Source organism: Drosophila ficusphila, unplaced genomic scaffold (assembly GCF_018152265.1).
Source record: "Drosophila ficusphila isolate 14025-0441.05 unplaced genomic scaffold, ASM1815226v1 contig_106, whole genome shotgun sequence".
Lineage (NCBI taxonomy): Eukaryota > Metazoa > Arthropoda > Insecta > Diptera > Drosophilidae > Drosophila > Drosophila ficusphila.
The window spans coordinates 7,105,868-7,128,680 of NW_025063993.1; the positions used below are offsets into that span (position 1 = coordinate 7,105,868).

General features: G+C 44.7%; 4 protein-coding genes across 4 annotated transcripts; 2 read left to right on the forward strand and 2 right to left on the reverse strand.

Annotated features, from left to right (window-relative positions):
• The first annotated feature begins 550 nt into the window (after nt 1-550).
• Nucleotides 551-4,459, forward strand: LOC108089069 (myb-like protein Q). The gene is made up of 3 exons (XM_017187177.2): nt 551-1,031; nt 1,139-1,312; nt 3,884-4,459. Exons 1-3 carry the CDS (start codon nt 744-746, stop codon nt 4,247-4,249), a joined length of 828 nt encoding a protein of 275 aa, XP_017042666.1. The 5' UTR covers nt 551-743; the 3' UTR covers nt 4,250-4,459.
• A 1,805-nt stretch (nt 4,460-6,264) lies between these two features.
• On the reverse strand, nt 6,265-8,350 carry LOC108088945 (basic-leucine zipper transcription factor A). The gene is made up of 3 exons (XM_017186968.1): nt 7,237-8,350; nt 6,493-6,613; nt 6,265-6,412 (listed from the first exon to the last, which is right to left on the reverse strand). Exons 1-3 carry the CDS (start codon nt 7,998-8,000, stop codon nt 6,344-6,346), a joined length of 954 nt encoding a protein of 317 aa, XP_017042457.1. The 5' UTR covers nt 8,001-8,350; the 3' UTR covers nt 6,265-6,343.
• A 379-nt stretch (nt 8,351-8,729) lies between these two features.
• LOC108089061 (peroxisomal targeting signal 2 receptor) lies at nt 8,730-13,578 on the forward strand. Its single transcript, XM_017187170.2, has 4 exons — nt 8,730-8,818; nt 11,733-11,843; nt 11,913-12,662; nt 13,130-13,578. Exons 2-4 carry the CDS (start codon nt 11,752-11,754, stop codon nt 13,302-13,304), a joined length of 1,017 nt encoding a protein of 338 aa, XP_017042659.1. The 5' UTR covers nt 8,730-8,818; nt 11,733-11,751; the 3' UTR covers nt 13,305-13,578.
• LOC108089060 (phosrestin-1) lies at nt 8,824-10,776 on the reverse strand. The gene is made up of 3 exons (XM_017187168.1): nt 9,811-10,776; nt 9,267-9,461; nt 8,824-9,206 (listed from the first exon to the last, which is right to left on the reverse strand). The coding sequence occupies exons 1-3, from the start codon at nt 10,664-10,666 to the stop codon at nt 9,052-9,054; spliced, it is 1,206 nt and encodes a 401-aa protein (XP_017042657.1). The 5' UTR covers nt 10,667-10,776; the 3' UTR covers nt 8,824-9,051.
• Nucleotides 13,579-22,813: the final 9,235 nt, after the last annotated feature.

A 22,813-nucleotide genomic window follows, 5' to 3' on the forward strand; every position in this document is an offset into this window, starting at 1 on the left:
TCGAATCGCATTGACCTCTTCTTCGAGAGCCGAGCAATTAATTGGGCATGATTATCTAATGGGGAGCCGAGCAGCCATCAAGCCATCAGTTGTAGGCACTTTCATGTCGGAGGAGTAGACCACAATGTAATTTACATTCGTTTGTGGGCAATGCAATTGCATTGCTGGCTGAAAATGTGTTGCAACACCGCAGAAGCGATAGGTGTTGCAGTTGCAGATGACAAGTTCGGGAAAGTTTTCGACCGCCCCCCCCTGTTTGGGTATTAATCAGCTGCCGCTGTTGGCCACGTTAACAGCTGTTGGCCGAGATCACGTAGGGTTACAAAAAAAAACAGAGAAAAAAAACAAAATCAGAGGGAAAAACCTTTAACAATGGCCCAGGTCGAGGGTAGAGGAACTGCGATTCGAACGGAAGTGACAACCGCGCTGGGAGGCTCCAGCCACCCAAAAACAGCTGTTGTAAATCAGCCAAGAGAGCCGCCTTTTGGCCAAGAGAGCGGGAGAGCCGTCGTCTAGCCGCCACTCGGCGTTTGTCGATATAAAAGTGCAATTTGGGTCCGCAGCCAGCGCAGATACATTTGTGGCTCCGCCGAGGTTTCAGTTAGAGTTTGAATTTGAGCTTGAGTTTAAGTTTGTCCGCCGCGACTCCTCGATCTGTGATTTGTGATCTAACGCAGCAGCAACAGCAACAGCAGCAGCAACATCCAGTAAGCAACATCCAGTAAGCAACATCCAGCAGCAACATGCAATTCCTGCTTGTGGTGGCCACTTTGGCTTTCTGCGGCGCTGTCAGCGGACAACAGGGCGTGGACCCCGCCTACTTGCGCCAGTACTACCAGCAACTGCAGCACCAGCAGCAGCAGCAGCAGGCCCAGCCCCACGACGGCACGCCCATTTACGAGCAGAACTCCGAGCAGACGCAGCAGTACGTGAACGCTGGCCAGCAGATCAGGGTGAAGGATACGGTGGCCGAGCAGATCCGGGCTCAGCAGCAGCAGGGCTACGTGGCGCCAGCTGTCAGGGATTATCAGGTGGGGTACCCCTTAATCACTGTCCCCTTAATACTATATCAATATATTCTCTTTACATATTCCCTTAACATATTTTCCTAACATATTGACATATCATTTTCTACTAGCAATACCAAGCGCAGCCGCAGCAGTCCGCCTACCGCCCTCCTGCCCAAGCTGCCCCCCAACCCCCTCGCAGGATCCAGCAGCCCTCGTACCAGGCTCCTTCCACCTCGATCCTCGGCAAGGGACAGCACAAGTTGTCGCTGCAGCAGCAGCAGGAGGAGGAGGAATACGATGACGTAAGTTTGCAGTGCACAAAAAACAAATTTCTAACGTTTTCAGGAAAGATTCATGACAAAAAACATTAATGGCATGCGCTCTTTAAAGTGGATAATTAATTACTTTTCGATATCTAAAAAGCATTTTTAACTAGTTTTGCCTGAACCCATAAAAAATATTAGCAAGGAGAGGTTTGAACCAGTTTCAAGAAGCTATATCTTAGCTGTTGGCTTTTTATAATCGTTAAGTAATTAATTTTACGCCTACAAAATGTAGTAAAATTTACACAGATCTTAAATGATTGGGGTAACCAAAAAGTATTAACTGCAACCTATAAAAATGTAATATGCTTATTTCGATATAAATATTTATATCAAAGTCGATCCCCTTTTTGCGGTGCACCGCTAGAGTTTGAACTCCCATTCGAGTGGGGCTTTCGCGCACTTTCCTTTTCGCTTCACTGCAACAGCAGCAGCAGCAACAACTGCAACAGCAACACTTACAACAGCAACATCCACTAGTACAACAGCAACATCCACTAGTACAACAGCAACATCTAGTGGTACAACAGCAACATAATTACAATTGAAGCATGCGATGCGATGGCATTGTGTGGTAGATGGTTCGGTTCGACGGGGGAGGGAACTGTGACTCGGGGTTCATTAACCACACTCGGCAACAGCGGCTCCGGTGCATTTGGTGGATTTGGCCATGGCCATATGTGTGCACAGCATTGTGCATGTTCATTGGCCCGAACTCCGGGGCTCCTGGTCCGGTCCGCTCGGCCACTTAGCCAGCGGCGATTGTTTATGGCCTTTGCATGCGGAAGCTGGCGAATATCCGTTACCGAAGTGACCATAATCCATCAGCCTTAATGCGGCAATCGGGCTAACGAGACGGGGTTACGGTGTCCAGATGGCCTGTCATCTTTTTGGCCACTTAAAATTGATGGCGACGACAGGATGGTCGTAGGAAGATGGCTACTCAAAAATTTACAAGTCATTTAAAATGTTAGTGGAATTTTATGTAAATTAAAAGTGCAATCAGGCAGCATAAACCAGTCTTATTAAGCTATAAATATTTTAATACAATTAAAATATATATGGTAATATAATTTGAAGTAGATCTATATTCTCTAGAGGCTAGTCCTATAAAATCTGCATACCCAAACAGGTTGTCATGATCAGTTAAACGAGAATCACCAGTAAAAAATGCACTTCTGTTTTTTCTGCCTTTAATGGCCACAAAAGTGACACTGCCGCTGGAATTACATTCTCCGCCAGACAATCACTTTCAAATGCGGCCCATATCCCCTGCAACCGCTCCCCTGCCGCAAAGAGCCTTAAATTCAGGCCCAATTCCCACAACAATGAGCAGCATTTGGACATTGCACGCATTAGAACCGGCTTGCAAACTGGCTTTGCCTTTCCATTTTTCGGGCTTGCAGTTCTCTGGGTGCTCTGTGTTGGCTTTTTCTTTTGGGCCACGTCAGTGGAGCCCAAAGGCTCCATGCAGAAAGAACGAGGGATCGATCGATGGTCACGCCTTCGAGCCACGTTCTTGCGGTTACCTTAACCCAGTTGCCAATAGTCTGCGATCCGATTGTCTTGCTCCGCTGAAGGTCTTGAATCCTCAGAAAAAAACAGGGGGAAATCAGTTTTTTGCCAACCTTGTGCATAAATTATCCAACGCCTCGAGCTTTTCTGGGTGGTGCTTCCATCGCCCAGTTGCATAAGTCGTCAAGTCGTCGGTTGCAGTTGGTTCGGATCGGATCGGATCGATTGTGTGATCCGCTGGAACGGCTCTTTGATTTCGTGCGCTTGGACCATTAAAATATGCAAGCGGCCCCAAATTACTTTCACTTGTGCGTGATCTGCGATTTGGAGCTGCAGCCTACGCGCATGCGCCTGCGCACCGGAGGCTTTGCCTATGCCGATGCCAATGGCGATGGCGATGGCGACGGCGACGATGATGACGTAACCGCCGTCTGGACACGTTTTTTGGGACAACCACGAATGTGGGTCAGTTTCGTGTTGCAGTACGCATTTAAAGTCCCCATCGAACCCCTTCCCTCGGAGTGATCTATATTACTTGAAATTCCTATTGCAAATTAATACCTTAAGATAAGATCAATATGATCGTGTTACAAAATGTCGATTTTATAAACTTCATTAAGTACAAGAAAAATATCTCAGAGATTTGATCTTAGTTAATTAAAAATTGGTTTAATCAAAATAAGAAAAGTTTCCATACAATTTATTTTATGAAATTTTGTAATAATTCTTTTGTTAGTTTTTCTTTCAATAATTTTCTCATAGAAATTACGGGGTTAAATTTTTAACAATTTTTGATTTATTTATTACCGAATAACCTGTTCAATCAATAACCAAAAACAAAAATACATAAGTTTATGCGAATGATTTTATAAAAATGATTTTTTTTTTAAGTTTTTCGCTCTAATGTATTTAAACATTATTTTCCAAAGAGCTTAGTGCAAAGAATTTCTCAGTTACAGAACTTGAATTTTCTGGAATTAAATCTTTACCATGTAGTTATCACAGCTGCTAATTTTTTATTAAATACCTCTTCAGCAAAACTCCTCGTACCAGTTCGGATTCGACGTGAAGGACGACGAGTTCACCAACTACCAGAACCGCAAGGAGATCCGCGACGGATCGGTGATCAAGGGCAGCTACTCGGTGGTGGACTCCGACGGCTTCATCCGCACCGTCAAGTACACGGCCGACCCCAAGGAGGGATTCAAGGCGGAGGTGATCCGCGAGCCCACCGACATCGTGGTGAAGATCCCCACTCCGCCGCCGGTGACGCAGTTGCTCCGCGCCGGAGGCCACAAGGCGCAGCAGGAGTACAGCTCCGGTCCCAGCAAGCAGCAGTACCAGCACCAGCCACACCAGCACCAGCACCAGCAGCAGCCGCAGTACCACCAGTACCAGTAGGAGGCCACCGGACCACCGGATCACCGGATCGAAGGCTCCTCTCGAACCACTCTCGAAGTTCCGCAAGTCCATGTAGTTTGTAAATATGCCGAGTCTCGATTGGCACGAGATTATAACCTTATTCTATTTTATGTATGATGATGATGTCATTCGTTTAGGTTCGACTCTCTTATTTAGAATATTAAATTAAAATTTTCGAAAAACTTTTAATTGTTTTTTTGTCCAGACTTGAATCTTTATTACAGATTGATGTTTAACAGGTGAACTAATTTTGGCACGTTTACAAATGATTCTTATTTTTTGCTGAAAAATTGTACCCCTTAAAAAAAGTTATGCGAAGTAATGTCAAAATATTCCATACCAAAAATCGTATTGCTCAAAAATCTCCGAATTTTAGATATTACTCAAAAAAGAATAGTCAGAATATGGAATGTCATACACCCTTGAACCCGTAATAAAATGTAGTATCGACCGGAATCCCACGTAAAATTGCAATTTTTTGTCGTTTTTTTTTTTTGCAAAAAATAGTGAGGTAAAAAAATGCGAAAATTGGCCAAAAAATTATTATTTTTTTTTTAAATCGCCTGGAATGGGTACATATAGTTAGTTAATTAGGTTAGTTGTGTCAGCTGTAAAATCAGTCAACTTTTTTGTTGTACAGACCTTTTACCTCAAGTTACGACTAAAAAACTTAAGAAATAATTCACAACTTTGTGAGATTGATTTCTCATAAAAGGGGAGAGCAGACTGTCTGCCGGAATATATGATCCTAGTTGTAAAACGCAGAATAGCCTCCTATTCTGAAGCTGCCCTACTCTATTTCACCTTTCTAGTTTCCAAGAGTACAAATGCCCAAATTGAGGTCACACCGATGTCTGCCAACTGGAAGGTAAACAAATTTTATTTGCGCATAAATCAATGGCTAACCCCCGAGCAATTGGCAAAGCTTACAAAGCCGAAGGACCAAGATGCCAGTGACACCTAAGAAAGATCTAAGGGCAGACAACCCGTTCGGGCAGTTGATGACAAAGGCCATCTAATGGCAGTTCTCACCAGAAGACCTCGCTGGATCGTGGTCACCGAAGACACGGATTTCGACTCGGACCCAGATGGACCGGTCAGACCGGTTGTCCTCCTCCTCTGGGAACTTCGAACTCACGCCACGAACCACGAAACACGAAGCAAAGCAATCGCAATCGCATCGCAGTCGCATCGCAGTGTCCTTCTGCAGTGTCCTTGCATAAATTAGACGATCGTGTGAGAACTTCGAGGAGCCAAGTACCCCTTTGATGACCTTATCCTTATCGCTTTGTAGAAGAAGCAGACTGGCGATTACGAACCGGTTCTGGACATTCTCGAGCCGATTTGACTGACAGCCAGCGTCGATCGCTTTGCTAATGACCCGCATTTTCAGGCCAAAGGTTAATGCAACCCATTTACAACCCGGACTCAGTATTGATCCGAGGAAAGGATCACCTATCTTGAACATGTGCATGGTCACTGGTGCCCAGGGAAGAGGTCGAAACACTGGACATTCAGGCTGCCCGCCGGGCATTTGTGTCACTTCGAGTTGGAGATACCATATGCAAATGAGCAGCCGAGTGCAACCACCGAATTTACAAGCAGACAAGGCAGATAAGACCCTCAAATCTTCAACCCCTTCTTCCAGACAACATTTACATTTACATATTCCTCGACCCGCATGACGGACCGACTGACTGACTGTCTTGTCCTGTAAGTGAGTAACTGCAGGACATTCGGGTCACTGCCCAGAACCAGTTTCCGGCCAAAGTTGACCTTTTTCCCCGATGGCCCATTGCCCGCGAAGCTGTGAAGCTGTGTAACCGGTTGGACAGTCCACTTTTCCCCGGAGCGGCGTGAGAAAATCTGAAGGATGACCTAAGACAAGAATAAGGACGCCCATCAAACTACATTCGTATGCAAATCTTTTGCATTGGCTCTTCCGATTTCACGCCAAATCATTGCCCTTAAATAAATAATACGCCAAAATTATGAAAAGTCACGATTTATGCGAGTCTGGATGGGTATTTACAGAGGGGAGAAGGGGGAGGCGTATGCAAATTAGTTTCCATCTCAGAGTTTTCCCTGCGCCAAGTCCCAGCGGTGCTCGCCGTGGCCTCCCTGACGATCTGTCCAAATCACCTAGGCATTTGCCGAAGGAAAGATTAGAAAGTCTGGAGAACTATCCGGAAATTAATGGTTTCATTTCGGTCCGAGCTCACCTCTCCCTTGTAGCGGTTCGTGCCTCTTTGGGACTCGAAGCGTTTCTCCTGCGCCTTCGGGTGCTTCAAGACGTGGCCGTGACTCCGCGAATTGGGGCCATCGAAGCGCATGAAAATATCGCTGTATTTGGGGATTAACATTAAAATATTAGAATTATTTATTATTTGCTTAAAAGCTTCAAAATGTTATTAGAGCAATAAACTTTGTATGTATTGTTTGTACATTTTATGGTCAAATGTTTAATTTTTGTATACCATTTTTTGAATAACAAAGAAGCTTTAAAAGTCATGGATAGGGTTAATTGTTTGTGATTGCAATTAATTTTTCAATTAAGGGAAGGATAGTTATATGACAACCACCATTTTTCCCAACTGTTTAACACACTTTTCACCCTTTTTTCTTACCCAATTTTCCTGGTGAAAGTGCATGAATAAAGCAATTGTAAAATATGATTGCTGATAAACAAGAGAAAACCACCACCAGTGATTTCCGGAAAATTATATGAATTTTAAATAAGAAAAGTTAACTACCACCATTTTTATGAAGTTTTTTACTGTATTTCCTATTATTTTTTTCAGAAAATGCGTGATAATGATTGTTGGTCTAGTTATGGTAAAAAGTGGATGATTGACAGGCATGAAGTGCATGTGCAAAAACAACTCAAAGTAATGAGCCACAGCCATCATTTTTTATACCCTTGTTTATAGTTATTTTTAACCCATTTTCCGACCGAATTTTCTTACTGAAAGTACTTGGTTTCCTTGGCGCTGCGATCGATGTGGCTCTTGGTTTCGGCGACGTCCGTATCCTGATCCTTGGCGTATCTCCGCGGTCTCTCCGTTTGGACATTCTGAGATGGTTGCTGCTGCTGCTCCTGCAACCTGGCGATTCGAGGAGGAATCACGTGCAACACATCGCTGGTGAAGAGTGCCGGTGGCACGTTGTAGAGTTGCTGTTGCTGCTGCTGCTGCTGATGTTGCAAGTGCTGCTGCTGCAGGTGTTGCTGCTGCAGATGTTGCTGCTGCAACTGCTGCTGCTCCTCCGCGCGACGCTGCGGTTGCTGCAGCGAAACGCGTTGCACCGGCAGATAGTTCCCTTCGTAGCGATACTTGGCCAGCTCGGCATGTGGAGCAATGGTCCTCTGCTGATACTGGACACTCTGCTGCGGGAAGAGGGGCGGAAGGGGCGGGGCAGGTGCGGGCAACTGCTGCTGCTGGTAATCCAGGGCCAAGGGCTGGTAGCTGGGACGATAGTTGATCAGCTGAAAGTTGGGCGTCTGTTGTTGGTAGTGGAGAGCGGGAGAAGCCGAAGCGGGATTATAGCCGCCCACAAAGGGCGTGGCTGCTGCATACTCGAATCTCCGAAGACGCGGCGCGTCGTAGAAGAGCGGTCGGGGGTGGTAGAAGACGTGTTGCTGCTGCAGCATTGCCGGCGACACGAGCAACAGCAGTTGCAGGAGCAACACCTGGTAAACGAATCCCGGAAACTTCCCCATTGGCAGCTCCATCGCGTTGCACTCTCGTCAAATTTGTGGCAGCATTTTGACAACAACATAGCCATTTATAGTTGGCTTGACTTTAAGGGGCTTGGTTGTAGTTGTAGCTGGTATTGGCTGGTGTTGTGGCGCGGCCAAAAGCCGGAAGTCACTTGCCCAGCAGCCAGCGGTGTGTGAAATCGATCGGAGCAAGTGCCCCGGATTGTGCAATGCTCCACCGGTCAGCAGCTGAAGGGATAGCCGTTACGAAGGCTTATATAAGCTGCATACTGAGCCTCACACTCACAAAAAGTAAACAAAAACAATAAACAGAAACAGAAACAACAGAATGGGTAGAAATCAGCGAGTCTGGCGGCGATGAGACCTAGAATCCAACTGCTGGGTAATGGCAACTGGCAACTGGCAGCTGGCGGCCTTAGCCATCATCAAGGTCAAAGCCTGGCTATTTAGCATACAAAGAGAGTTTTGGCAACTTTGTCGTCAACATCTGGTTGAGGTTTCCTATTTCCGTTGACCGTTAACCGTCAGAGCCGGCCATATCCAGTTTAGGTTGCTCCTGATTGGTTGTTCGCATATCCTGGCAGCCTGTTGCTTCCTTTCAAGGGGTTGAAAGCCTTCGTTTCTGACCTATGAGTCGTGGGCTTTTCAACCCCTCTTTTGTGAAACAACCCCCTGAAATGCTGGCCAACAGATCCTTCCTCGTCGAGCTGCGCAGCCAGGCAGTTCATTCGACTTCTGAAGTTGAAACCCACAGCACCACCAAGCACCACAATAAACCTAAAAACCTCAACTGCAACACTTTTGGATACTCCATTGCCACACAAGAATAGGTGAGTCTTGATAGCCATAACACATTTATAATATAGGGACACGAGGTCGCTTCAACACTTCAACATGCATAATGTACGGGTACAAACTCCAGATCCACCAAAGTTATAGATTACGATTATAATACAAAGATTGTGTTCTCCTCGAGAGAGACTGCTGCAACAAGTTCTCAGTGCTTTCGATTCGATTCGGTTTGGTTCACAACGAAGTCGGGAGATCGGTTTCCGCATTCCACTTAGTCCGCCATGTTGACGTTGTTCATTCGCATCTTGGCAAAGTCCTCGAATACAATGTTGTCGTCGTCGTCCTGGTAGTAGCCCTTCACGTTGCGGTGCTGCTCGATGGACTTCATCTTCTTCATGGCGTTCGAGCGCTTCTTCTCGATGGTTCCTAAGCCCAGTTAGTGGGATTAGATAGGGTTATTTATTTAGTGTACTGTATGGGACTTACCAGGTGCTGGTTGCAGCAGTTTGAAGGGCACATCCGTCTGCATCTCCCCGCCAAGAGTGCCGCAGTTCAACTTGATGCGCACCGAGTAGGAGATCACGATACCACAGGCATCGCCCGTGGACTTGCCCTCCTGCACCATGGTGGATGAGGCCAGGTTCACGTCCTCGTCCTTCAGGTGACCATCCAGGGCAATGCCTTAAAATAAAAAGAGGAAAAAGAAGATTGGATAAAATATTTACAATTGCAAGGTGATAAATATTAAATCAAATCAATTTGTATTGCTATCTGTTGAATAACTTAATCGAAACAATATTAAAAAGGTCTTCTTATTGTATCTATATGGAAAGAATCTTCTGTATCTCCGGAATACTTTGTCTCAAAGTATTACGAAAAATTATTAGGAAGATCAGCACATAACATCTATCCTAAAGATGAACCATAATGATTAAACTTCCATAAGATATGATGATCTGTTTCAGATCGAAACATTCATATCGTTTTAAGTGATTCGTCAGTTTCCCTCCCCATTTTCCCCTCTCCTTACCATGACGATCCTTGTTGTTGGCCGCCAGGGGGATCAGGTAGAAGGTCTTGGTCAGATTGGCGCCCGGGGTGATGGGGCAACCCTCCTTGGTCTCCAGCTGGGCGACGTGCTTGCTGAACTGGGCGTTCACCATGGTGATCTCGGTGTGCTGCACGATGAAGCACTTGATGCTCTTCACGGACTTCTTCGAGTTGTTCGACACCTGCACCGTGGCGGCGGTCTTCTCCCCGTGGTAGTAGATCTCCCTGTCCAGCGTGACCTCCAGGCTGATCTTTCCGTTCGAGAAGGTGAATCCCTTGCTGACCAGCGAGCTGGGCAGCCGCTGGCCGCGATTGAGGGGCGCATACTGCAGCTTCTTGATCACCAGGCTGACCATGCTGCGCTTGTGCTGCCTGTCGTCCTCGGAGTCGGCCACGAAGGCCCTGATGGTGTACTCCACGCCCAGTGGCTTCCCGTTGTCGTCGCCCTCCTGCTGCAGGGTCACGGAACTGGGGGAGTTGGGTGGGAAGTGAAAGGTGAACGGGTGGGCGTTGACGCCCAGCTTGCGGACGAGCTTCTCCTGCATGGGAGTCATCTCCATGTTGGGGTTGGTCATCGGCACGATCTGCTCCCGCGAGAGGATCAGCTCCTTGGAGAACTTCACGCCCATGACCTCGTCCTCCTCGCGGCCATAGCGGTAGGTGGTGGCCAGCTGGCCGAACACCTTGCGGTTCTTCAGGTAGTCCGGCTCCACCACGATCACCCCGTCCACGGGATCGCAGTAGTCCAGATGGTCGATGAAGTCGCGGCGGCCCAGGTAGAAGGTCACCTTGCCGTTGGGCGTGGCCTTCTTGAAGACCTTCACGGATACAACCATTGCGGAGTTCCTTGCCTCTTCGGTTTTCCTTGCTAATGAAAATGCCCTGAGTTGAGCTGAGTGGTCGATGCGCGTTATAGAGTTTTCCCGTCGGCGGAGGAAAATGCGAAACCCGAGTGCCGTGCAACCTGCTTATATACCTTTGCCCTGGCCTTTCCCGTGGGTCTTCATTCTGGCCGCTAACTGGATTTAGGCGTTATGCAGTTGTTTTGCATATAAGAAAAGCGAGGAAAACTAGTGGAAAGAAAACTGCCAGCAAGCTCGTTCTGGGGGTTGGTTGGTCTGTTTTTCTGCGCAGTTTGCCACTTGCCCGTGCAAATTGGCTAATGTCAAGTATCTTTCCCCGATTCCTATTCCTATTCCTATTCCTATTGCTATAGCAATAGCATATACCGACCTAGTGCGAGGTCATCTGAGCCAACTGTTGAATAATTGGGAGGCGACACGCAGCGGGATTATCATTATATTCGGCGTTACCGGGTTGTTATCACTTGGCCACTCTTGCTCTTTCTGGCCAACTATCTCTGCTCACGAGGGGAAACCCTAGAAGTTTAATTTGGTTATGGATCAAACGTCGATATATTGATTTGTCGGTGGGGGACCACTAACTAAGTTGTCGGTTCAATGGAAATTAGAATGTCTTACAAAACAATTATCAAAGGTGCAAGTTAGTTGCGTTCCTTAAGTAGTTACAAATGGGGTATTCTTCTTGTAAGATCAATGTAGGTTGAACAGAATATAAGCAGGAATTTTAATTGGTTATTTTTGGGTATACAGAAACAGACTATAATTAAAAACATTTACTATAATTCGTATTTTGAAGTATTATTCGGGTTAGTTAAAGCTCTTATCCAATTTTGCATAAGGTAAATGTAACAACATTGGGTTTCTGTAAAATCTAAATTTAGGAACAGATATTTATATAAGAAATATGGATAAATATAAAGAAGTAAGAATGGCATTTACTTCATCAGAAATTATTGATGTTTGCTCCATATTACAAACTGACTGCAAACTGCCTTTTAACATTACTAATCCTAATAAATTATATTGGCTTTCCTTTCAGTTGAGACCTATAACACAGAATGCAAACCCAGAGCCACACCACCACAGACCGACATGGCTACAGCCTGCGCTTCTCGCCTTTCGAGGCGAACTACTTGTTGCTGGCTACAAGGTGAGATCACTCTTTAGATCTCCTACTAAACAATAAATTAACCTTGTATTTTCCATTTCCACTCCACAGTCAAATGTACGGTCTTGCTGGAGGTGGCTCCCTCTTCCTGCTCGAACAGAACTCCAACTCGAACTCCTCCAAGGAGGGCCAGCATCTGGGGGAGCTGTGCCGCCTGGAGTGGTCCGACGGGCTGTTCGACGTGGCCTGGTGTCCCTATGCCGCCGACATCGCGGCCACCGCCTCCGGGGACGGGTCGCTCCAGATCTGGTGCGGACTGGACGGGGAGTCGGCGGGCAGCCAGCAGACGCCGAAGCAGCCGCTGATCTGCCTGCAGGAGCACAAGAACGAGGTCTACAGCCTGGACTGGGGCGAGAAGTGGAACTACCACACCCTGCTCTCCGCCAGCTGGGACTGCACCCTGAAGCTGTGGGACTGCAACAGGCAGAACTCCATCAGCACCTTTGTGGGCCACGGCGACCTGATCTACGGGGCCAAGTTCTCGCCCCTGATCGCCAACCTCTTTGCTAGCGTGAGTACCGACGGACACCTTAACTTATGGAACTCTCTTGACTTTGCAGGTAAACCCCTGATGAGCATCGAGGCGCATGCGAGTGAAGCTTTGTCCTGCGACTGGTCGCACTTCGACAGGAACATTTTGGTGACTGGAGGATCGGATGGCCTTGTCCGGGGATGGGATCTGCGCAACATGAGGACCCACGTCTTCGAGCTGTACTCCGGGGAGTTCGCCGTCCGGCGATTGGCCTGCTCACCGCACTCCGCTGCGGTCTTGGCATCCGCGAACTATGATTTTACCACAAGGTAGGAAGGGTTCAATATACTGAGATAATATGATTTAAACTATGAATCAAATTAGCAAAAGGGTGTAGATATTTAAGGAAGAATTCTTTTGAAAATATGTTATATTATCTAATTGTGTATATCTTACAAATTTTTTGATCGTTTTGGTAATAACAACTTTATTAATTATTAATTAATTAATTAAAGAAACATTTATTATATATCATATTGAATTTCCGACATGTTTTGAGATGCAAGTCTTAGATTGAGTCTCACAATGAGTTTTCGGTTTGCAGAACTAAACACTATCTTAAGTTGATTTCATTGTTTTTAAAAACAATCATTTGTCATGTTTAAAACAAAGAAGGAATCATTTAAAACAAACACAGTTTTTAGTTGCTACAGAATATGATTTAATCTTTTCTGCATTTTTACTACAATTTTAAATGTTTGCTTACTAAACACCTATTTTTACCACCTCCCCCTAGGATTTGGAATCTGGAGCGCGGCGAGTCCGCCCAGGAGGTGAATGCCCAGCACACGGAGTTCGTCTGCGGACTGGACTGGAACCCGCACAGGAGCCACCAGCTGGCCGACTGCGGATGGGACTCGCTGGCCAACGTGTACACCCCGCAGTGCCTGAGCGGCGATCTGGCCATATAGGGTGCAACACAACTGGAAACTGGAACTGGTACTCCCTAAATACCGAGAAAACACATGTGATAAGGCGCAGTGGCGTCGAAATAGCCAGGCCTACAAAACGGTGGACCGTGAGGACGATAGCCGAGCTATGTGCATTGCCTTTAAGGAACGCTAAGGACCCGAAGACAAGGAGGATAACGATGACGTGTAAATAGTCGTGTGATAAACGCTGAACGGGCTAAAAACCCAAGCAGGTGCTTCAAATGTCAATAAAAGCTTACATATATTATGCGGATTATATGAATTATGGGATCACAAGTTGGGTTTCTGCTGTCATTATGCCCTTCACAATAAATTTCTTTCGCCTGCTGGCTATAATTTGCACTCGGCCCTCGGTCTTAAGAAGAACTTAACGGCACTCGGAGTTGGTTAGGTGGCAAAAGACAGCAGATCTGGTCCATTGGGATCCCTTTCCGGTTGGTTTAGTCTCAACTCTCGACTCTCCACTCTGACCAAACAAACACGCAATAAAGCGCTAATTTGCTGCAACGTTTTATTGCCTGACTGGGGCCTGAAGTCCCTGACATTCCCGGAATTGACACAGCCAACGAGGGCGAGATGGCCCAAAGGTGTGCCAGCTATCGCACCTTTATTTTTTATTTTTTGGCCAACATGGTGTGAAAAGGCAACAGCAGCAGCAGTTCCCTGATCCTCAGATCCCCCATCCATGATCCATGATCCTGTCATTATCGCAGACTGAGCTTTAACTGCCACTCGGGGCAAATATTTGCTTTGAAGCCAATTGGCGCTGATTTCTTCTGACAATTGGGGGCAGTTCGGGAGGATCCACTTGAGGAATATCTGGCTTTGGTTGGCCAACAGCAGCTGCTGACCCGCAATTATCTGCTCGCCAGTCGAGTGAAACCGAAATTGATATTAATGCCTTGTTTGTGTTAATAAAACTCGGCTCTTCTGGTGTCTTCGGATCTGCGAAGTGGCGATAATATCCTGGGGCGCTGGCAGATCTCGATGCTGAATATGGCACTTTATTTTATTTTAAATAATTATTTAATGAAGGAGCCGCGCTGATTGTTTTACAGTGCTTTTGTTTGCCATATAAAACATATGTTCTCGGATAAGTGGTAAACGAAGATTTATTGTACACATTTTAAACAATTTTTTATTTAGATGGGAACAAAAAGATTAAAAGTCTTTAAGCCCATTTTAATTTCAGCGCCACCTATCGTTGATATGTAATGATTTCATATTTTACATACATTTGACATGGTTAGTGGTATTGTTGACTGCTTGATTGGTTTTCATAAAGCAGTTTAAAGCAGTGATATACAGATCAAAGCAGTTCTTGGCGGGTAACAATAAATTTAAATGTGTTATTTCTATTTAAATTATTCAAAAATGGCAAATTCGACATCAGAGAATATTTTAAATGATTTTTAAATTAAATTCCAACAGTTGATTTACTTTCTATCTTGTTACCATGGCTTTTAAATCGAAGAAATGTTACAATGTTTTACACCCCCATCACGAATTGTTGACCGTCATTAAACCGAAATTGGATTTGGACCGAAGCAGGAATCCTGAAAATTACCCGCAGAGCTGGATTAAGAAAGCGCAACAGTCGCCACCAACTATAAATTATCGCCAAACAAAGTTGCATTCTCCGGCGGGCGAAAAATTGGTCACTTGCAAAGAGTTGAGGAGCTACATAGATTGCCACAACCTTGAGTTGGCCCCACGGATCTCGTCAGTGTCAAGGCTGCCGTGCGGCTTGTTATAAATAAACGGAAAGAACGAAAATGTATTTCAACACCCAGCACGCGAGGAGGCGAACTCAGCAGCTCTTTCCCAACTCGTACCTCCCGCAAAAAGTAAATGGGAATTGGGGATTGTGGTTTGGGATGCGGATTGGGGGATTGGGAATGGGAATCGGGGGGCCTTATCGTCAGCAGGTTCTGGATCGTGTCTCTACCTGGGGACTCTGGCACACCGACCTCCGCTGTCCGCTGTCCACTGCACGCGCCTCTCTTTTCCGTTGCCAGCAATTTAAATTGCCTCCACGAGCATTTTGATGGCGATCACGCGCCCCCTTTGAAATCTCGCTGACCAATCTGCGCCACAAAGGATCCGATCCGATCCGAGCTGTTCTGTTTAGCTGGTTGAATACCAGCCAGTGTTTTTACGACTGTCTCGGGTTTTAATTTCGCCTTAAGGCTCTGTTTCTGGGGACTCTAATCGTCACCATTCCGCTGGGCATCCTGGCGGTTCGGTTTCTGGTCAGCCAACACGTGTTGCTTTTGCAGGACCTCCTTCGGCGCACAGTGGGTGCCTCATCACAGAACACACCGCAAACTAGATGCTAACGAAATGGTTTTCCTTCATTTAATTTTCAGTTTCGTAGTTTGAGTGGGCGTAGCAGAAGGGCAATCTTGATAAGGAAGGCGTTCATTCGAAAAAAAGACAAAGGGATGCCGGAAATAATTGTCGGGGGATGATCACGGCTGACCGGGCTACCTGTCTTCACGGCGGCTAATGAAGCCAGGAATCACAGATCCTGGCTGGGATCTAATTATGAATTCAAAGGGGATTCAGAGGATGTGGCTACCGTTAGATGGAGTGTGAATTTATTCACCTGGTGAGTGGGAATTTATTCACAAGAGTCCCGGGAAACAGGAAGCCCTCTGACGAGGTGTTGAATGCCCAAGTTCGAGGATAGCAATTCCGAAGTCTGAAAATTACCTAACCTGCGCACGCCTTGATCCTCTGCTCCGATCCTCGCTGATCCTGCACCGCCATTGTTCCAGCTCGCTTATGACATAATGAGAGCGGCAAACAGCGAGCCTAGTTTTACGCAAGTCCTGCCAGCGGCGAACGCAATGTTATGCAATACCAGCAGCCAGGGCCGGGGCCATAAAATCAAGGCCCTCGCAGGACCCTAGACCTAGATCTAGATGGCCCATAAAAGCGGCCACTGAACTACATTCGCTGCCTGCGCTGCGTTGCGACCGTTGAAAAAATCTGCTCGCCCACACATTTGTTTATGGCATGTTGTTAAAAAATTCAGGACATCGAGAGCGAGACCAAAATCGGGGCCCTGGTTTTTGGGACCGGCAATTTACGCAATTCCGGGCAAAAAACAAGGCCAAAATGCCCGCTGTGAATTCCGCGAAGTATTTTTGCATTTGTTTTTTTTTTCAAGAATTTGCGTAGCGAAGATCCTGGAACAGGATCACTTTATCCCCTGGCTGCTCTAATTTTTTGTTACAATTGTTTTTTGCACGCCTGCAGATTTGCATTCGCGTGGCAGGCTTGTTCTTTTTCTATTTCTTTTATTTTTTTGTTGGTCCTTTGAGGTTGACCCAGGCAAACAAAAAGCCGTCCTAGATCAACAAAAAAATTGGCTCAGTCGGCAGCGGTTGCAGTCGCGTGGCTGCCAAAAGGTTCCTCACAATTCTGGCTAAATAAATAAAAAGAAACCACTTAATATTAAGAGCTTCCTTTATTTACCTATAAATCATATTCGTGAATTCCCAGTAGCGCCAGGAAATTCTGAAAAGTGTTGGGATATTTACAAAATCAAATGAACATTTGTATTCACCAACTAGATGAGGCATGATTTCGTTTCTAAAAATATTCGATGTAGTTTATTTATGCAGCGTGTTGAGTGATTTTGTTTTTTTTTTGCAACGATTTTCAATACCGTCTTGTAACCTTCGAATTGCTTAGGATCTTGTAATTTAGCTCATAACTTAGAAGACTAAAATTGGCATTTCGTAGGTGTTCATCTCGTAGATTGATTTATTTCAATTGAGTTCCCCTATGGAATCGGAATTTCTGGCTGGCATTTAGTGGCTGAGGGTGAAGGACGTTGTTCGGCGTGCTCCAGAGATCCAAATACAATGAATTCGGCGAGACAAGGTCGTCTCGCAGTCAGCTATAAATAAGATTTTCATTCCGTGCGAAATATTTCGCGTATAAATAATTTGTTGGAAAATAAAACTGTCCGACGGTCCGTCCACTCTGGCTGCTTGTTTTTGAACTCATGACCAAAATACTTTAGCGGCCCGTCTCACGGCTAAAAATAGTGCCGCCTCCCACACGGATGAGCCCCAGATCTCCCAGATTTCTTTTTTTCTTTTACTTTTTTCCGTACTCTGGAATTATCGACTGACGTGCGCCGCGATGACGCGCTTTCTGTCCGCCTGATTCTAAGCAGAGGGCCCACATCCCAGATCCACATCCAGGTGATGACGATCGCCAGTGGCCAGTGGCCAATGGGCAACATTCAATGGCACCAGCAGGGCGATCTAGAGTTGGCCAAAACCAAAACCAGATCGAACACGGATCGCAATCACCGGGAATATAATGTGTGTTCGGTGATCTCGGCGATGATGCTGATGATGGTGGTCCAAAGGCGTCAGCAGCCAGCCTAAAAATGAGTTTCCCAGTACGATAACAACTTTGGGTATTTAAACAAACAAATTATATTCAACGAATTGGGGTTACCCTAAAATAAATTTTGTATAAGGTTGTATTTTAAAAGATATTTTTATGTAATAAAACAAAGTCTTGTAATTATTCAGAATATCAATCTGTTTTAAGGTGTTTGAATAATTATGAAATGGATCGCCATTATGCATTTTTATCCAAGCTTTAAAAAAAAATATAATAATAAAAATATATTACAGCTCCTAAATTTATAAATATTTAAATTCTGTTCAGACTTCTCGCTTTTAACCTTTGGACTTAAAACCTACTAATTATTCGCAAACAACCAACACAAAGACCCCTCGAACACTCTTACTCTGCATTACCCTAGCGCAAAACACATTTATAAGAAAAACAAGCAAAAAGTGCAAAACCTGAAAATATTTTTCACGAAAAACAAATTCCTTTGCAGCACGTCAATGACGTCAATGCGGGACGGGGCTGTCAAAAAAATATAACGAACGCAAGCCGAGCAGAGAAAAGTTTTCCCCCTAAAAATTGGAGGGGGAGGGGAGGGGGGAACCAAGAGAGGGGGCGGCGGATGCGAGGGGGCGGGCGCGTCTGTTAAGTCCAGACGTGGGCGTGTGGATCGGACGGAGGAGGTATACTATACTATAGGTACTATATGTTTTTTCGCCCGGCGATGACGCGTGAACTTGCCTTTGATTTGTGTTTTTCGACTGCTCGATTGCGATTTGGATCTCTCGCGTTGGCCTGGCCAGAAATAACAAGGTGGGCATTTGCATATTGTTATTGTTGACCGACGGAGCGGCTCCTCGCACACGCGCCCCAGTGGGTGGCTGGGATCTTTATAAACCGACCGCCTGACGGAATGGCAAATAAAGCAGATTTATTGCGGCGGATCGCATCTTCCACTTCCGCCGAGGGTCGCAAGGTGTGTGATTACCAATTAGGGCTCCTCGTTCATGCGCAGCCGCACGTGTCCTTCGGGAGAAGGATCCCTAACCAGCCACATGCTCCTCTGGATCCCCGAACAGACACCTCACTTTCGTGTCATTTCCGCTCGCTCAGCGAGCATTAAATTAGCAATCATTAGGCCAGCTCCAAATCCAAATCGCCGGCAATCAGCATCCAATTTGGCCAAATGCCGCCAGCTGATGAGCCGGGCTGCCTTTTTATGCTGCGCCGGGATTTAGTTATAAAAGATTTGCCGGGGCTCCTCGGAGCTAAGTGAGCGCTGATTTCGGTGTCGGATTGCTGCCCACCTGTTGTCCCATTGTCCTCCAGTTCTCCTTATAAGCCCCATAAGTCCCTCCACTTACCGGAATATATATATTTTATTCGCCGTTTTTTGCTGGCCGGCTCAACCGGGGCCGTTTGCGAAATGGCATAAACATAAAGGTAATTGCACAGACATGCCAAAAAATTATCCGATATTCGTCGTCGATGTAAGGCAGGCGGTAAGGCAAGGAGGCTGCCCGGCTATATAAAAAACAAAGCAGCGAAAACGAAAAAGAAACGAAACCATCGATGCTTGGCATTTATTGTGATCGCCGCTTATTGCGTTGGGACACCGAGATATCCGAGAGTGCCAAGGTTTTTCATTTAGCTCCCGAGGTTCACCGAGGGTTCGGCTCCACAAGCTCATCGAATGAGCTGCAAAGGGTTCGACAAAGCTTGTCCTTGCTATAATAATTAACTTGCCACAATTTGATTTACTTCCTAATTATAAAAATATTATTTATATATTTTTTACAAGAAAATTCTATAACAAATATTTGATTAATTAATTAGACTTAAATGCACATTGAGGGGATTTTTAGTAAAATCTTATTAAATCGTTTCTTTACAATTCTTCCTATCTAAATTGAAAAATAAATATTTAAGAAGAATTTAACTTATGAAAACTTCATACAAAAATACCTAAAAACTAAGCAATCCCCCCTTCTACATTGCAGGGTGACAATCCCCAAATAAAAGTGATTGTTCCCTTTAGCACCAAAAAAAGCAAGCGGGAAACACAAAAACTGAAAATCGGCTAAGAGATTCGCATTGCCTTTCAGCTGCTGCGACTGCTCCTCTGTTTACATGGGATGCTGTTGGCGTTGTCGCTGTTTTTGTTGTTTTTTTTTAGTCAGGGAGAGGGTAAGGGAAGGAAGGAGGGGAGGGAAGGGAAGGGAAGGGGACAGGGTCGGAGGATCGCCTTGTGACATATGCGAAATTCATTGTCGCGTGTTGCGTTGTCCGTGGATGCCAACGACTTGGCAACCAACCTTGGCTGACGAACGGAGTGAGTCGCTCTGCCATGCCCCATACCCCATGCCCCATCCCTTATCCCCCCTTCCCTTCATCCCGCCACCCACAAAACACTCCTCCATCTCACGAGGAATTACAGGTGCTGATGCCACAAGTGCACTACACAAAATTCAGCAATTTATGATGATACCAAGAAGTTTTTTAATATTTCTTGTTTTATTTTCAAACTTTTTAATATTGAATAAATAAATATAAGAGCATATAAAAACCAAGAATACAGATAATATAATAATATATATTTTGTAACCATTTCCGAACATTTTACGTAGCACTATATTTCGAATTTGTAAGGTCATTGTTTTACTTACTTTTGCTTACTAAACTTCAGATAAAAATACCAATGCATACTTTTTGAACTTGGCTACCAATATAGTTATTATTTATTAATTTATGATTCCTTTTTGTTTTAGTTGGGATCCTAATTTTTCACAGTGCAGACCGCGGGTAGTGCCATCTCGCGACGGACATTATCGCGTTCGTCGTCGGACGCTGGGCATTGAAAAATTGCCAATTGTTGCGGGCAACTGAAAACAGAAAACTGAAAACAGACAACAGACGACGGACAGCAGAAAACCGAAAACAGAAACAGACAGACTTTAACTGGCCGCTTAAACGATCGCTTAACTACTGTTAATCTGCGGATTGGGCTTTTAAACCGGCTCGCGATAATATAATATACTATACGAGTAATCCCGTCCCAAGGTTGAACGCCATTCGGTGCGTGCGTAAGTGCAATTAGTGTAATGCAATGATGAGCGATGCCCCGCCAATTTGCGCATAAACATTTTAATGGGTCGTGGGTGTGAAGGGGAGCAGAAGGGGTGGGGGTTGTTGGTTTTATTCTTCAGATGATGCAGAGCCATGGATTTGGGTCTTAGAGACAGGGCCACGCGTCTGCAGCCTCCCAAAATGACGCACGCGAACTCATGTGACCGAGCGCTAATATTCAGTGGGTCTTACGTATGCAACCTCAGATCCCCGACCGCCGCCATTTGAGTACACATTCATTCACCAGAATTTTCCCCCAATGCCCCATATGACTGTGAGTATCCGAGTATAAGTACCAGCCAACCCAGCGAAACACATCCGCAGCACGCATTTTTCTGCTTCTCAATGAGCCAAATTAGCAGCCAACTGCTCTCTACGCAAATCTTTGACGTCAGCATCCGAGTGGTGAGCGAATACATCTCGGTCGGCGGGGAACGGGGGGCTTTTTGGCAAGGTAGACGAGACCAAATATGGAGAACCCGAAGTGGGTTATGGGAAACCTGCGGTCTCCGCAAGAATTTCAAGGAAATTAGTGCCTTAAGCTTCATTATTTTCTAATTAAACAAGAGAAATGTGCCGCAAGTGTTAATTCTAACGGTTGTATTAGAAAATTTCTTAACTAATAATAACTAAACTAATAAAACTAACATAATTGAAGATGGGCTAAATCTATAATGAGTTTCTTAGTGTAAGAAAGCAAAAAAAACAAGAAAGGAAGCTAGCTTCGGCAAGCCGAAGCTTATATACCCTTGCAGCCATCAAATATTTCGAACTGAATACACAAAGGCTAAACAACATCGAAGCTACGACGACTTTTCTATTAATTTTCCATATTTTTGACTATTGTTCATATGGCAGCTATATGATATAGCCGTCCGATTTTGATGAAATTTAATTTGTTATTCAAGAGTCGTTAGAAAACTGTATATTCCAAAAATCATGATTTTCTGATGAGAAATAACGATGTTATCATTTTATTTCCGTTAATTCTATATAGATTTTTCGATCTTTCCTATGGCAGCTATATGATATAGTTGTCCGATTTTTATGAAATTTTTTTTATAAATCAAGGCTAGTTAAAAAACTTGATACTCAAAAAATCATTGTCGTGTGATGAAAAACAATGACGTTATCAATTAGTTTCCATTAATTCTATATATATATTTTGATCTCTCCTATGGCAGCTATATGATAGAGTTATCCGATTTCGATAAAATTTAAACCGAAATTCAATAGTAGTTATAAAACGCCACCTGGAAGAAATCAACTCGATCTGATCAAAAACAACGGAGTGAGATTTTTTTTTTTCAATCTCTCGTATGGGAGCTATCCGATATAGTCGGCCGATCCGGCTCGTTCCGACTTATATACTGCGTGCAATTACTACACAACTTTTGGGAAAGTTTCAGCACGATAGCTTCAAAACTGAGAGACTAGTTTACATAGAAACAGACAGACGGACAGACGGACAGACGGACAGACGGACAGACGGACCGACGGACCGACGGACAGACGTACACACGGATTTCGATTCAGATCGTGATGCTGATCAAGAATATATATACTTTATAGGGTCTAAGGTGTCTCCTTCACTGCGTTGCAAACTTCTGACTGAAATTATAATACCCTTTGCTCTGCAAGGGTATAAAAATCAAGAGATCTATTTTAAGGATGTTAAAAAAATGAAAAATAATAATAGTAAAACATTAATATTACCAAAAGTAAGTGTTCGAACTATCAAATAAAAAAATAAATAAATAATCAAATCTCTTTATTTTTATGAACTTTACAGAATTCACATTTTGAGTTTGCCAGATTTCTTTGTTTTATTCGAAATGAAAAAGGCTTAGCTATAAAATTGGTTCTTGTGGTTTCATCTTAATACGAACACAAAGTTATATTTAAATTTATCGACATAATTAAACATTCCAAAGCAATTTAAAGCAACCCATAACAATTTAGAAAATCCCAAGAACTTA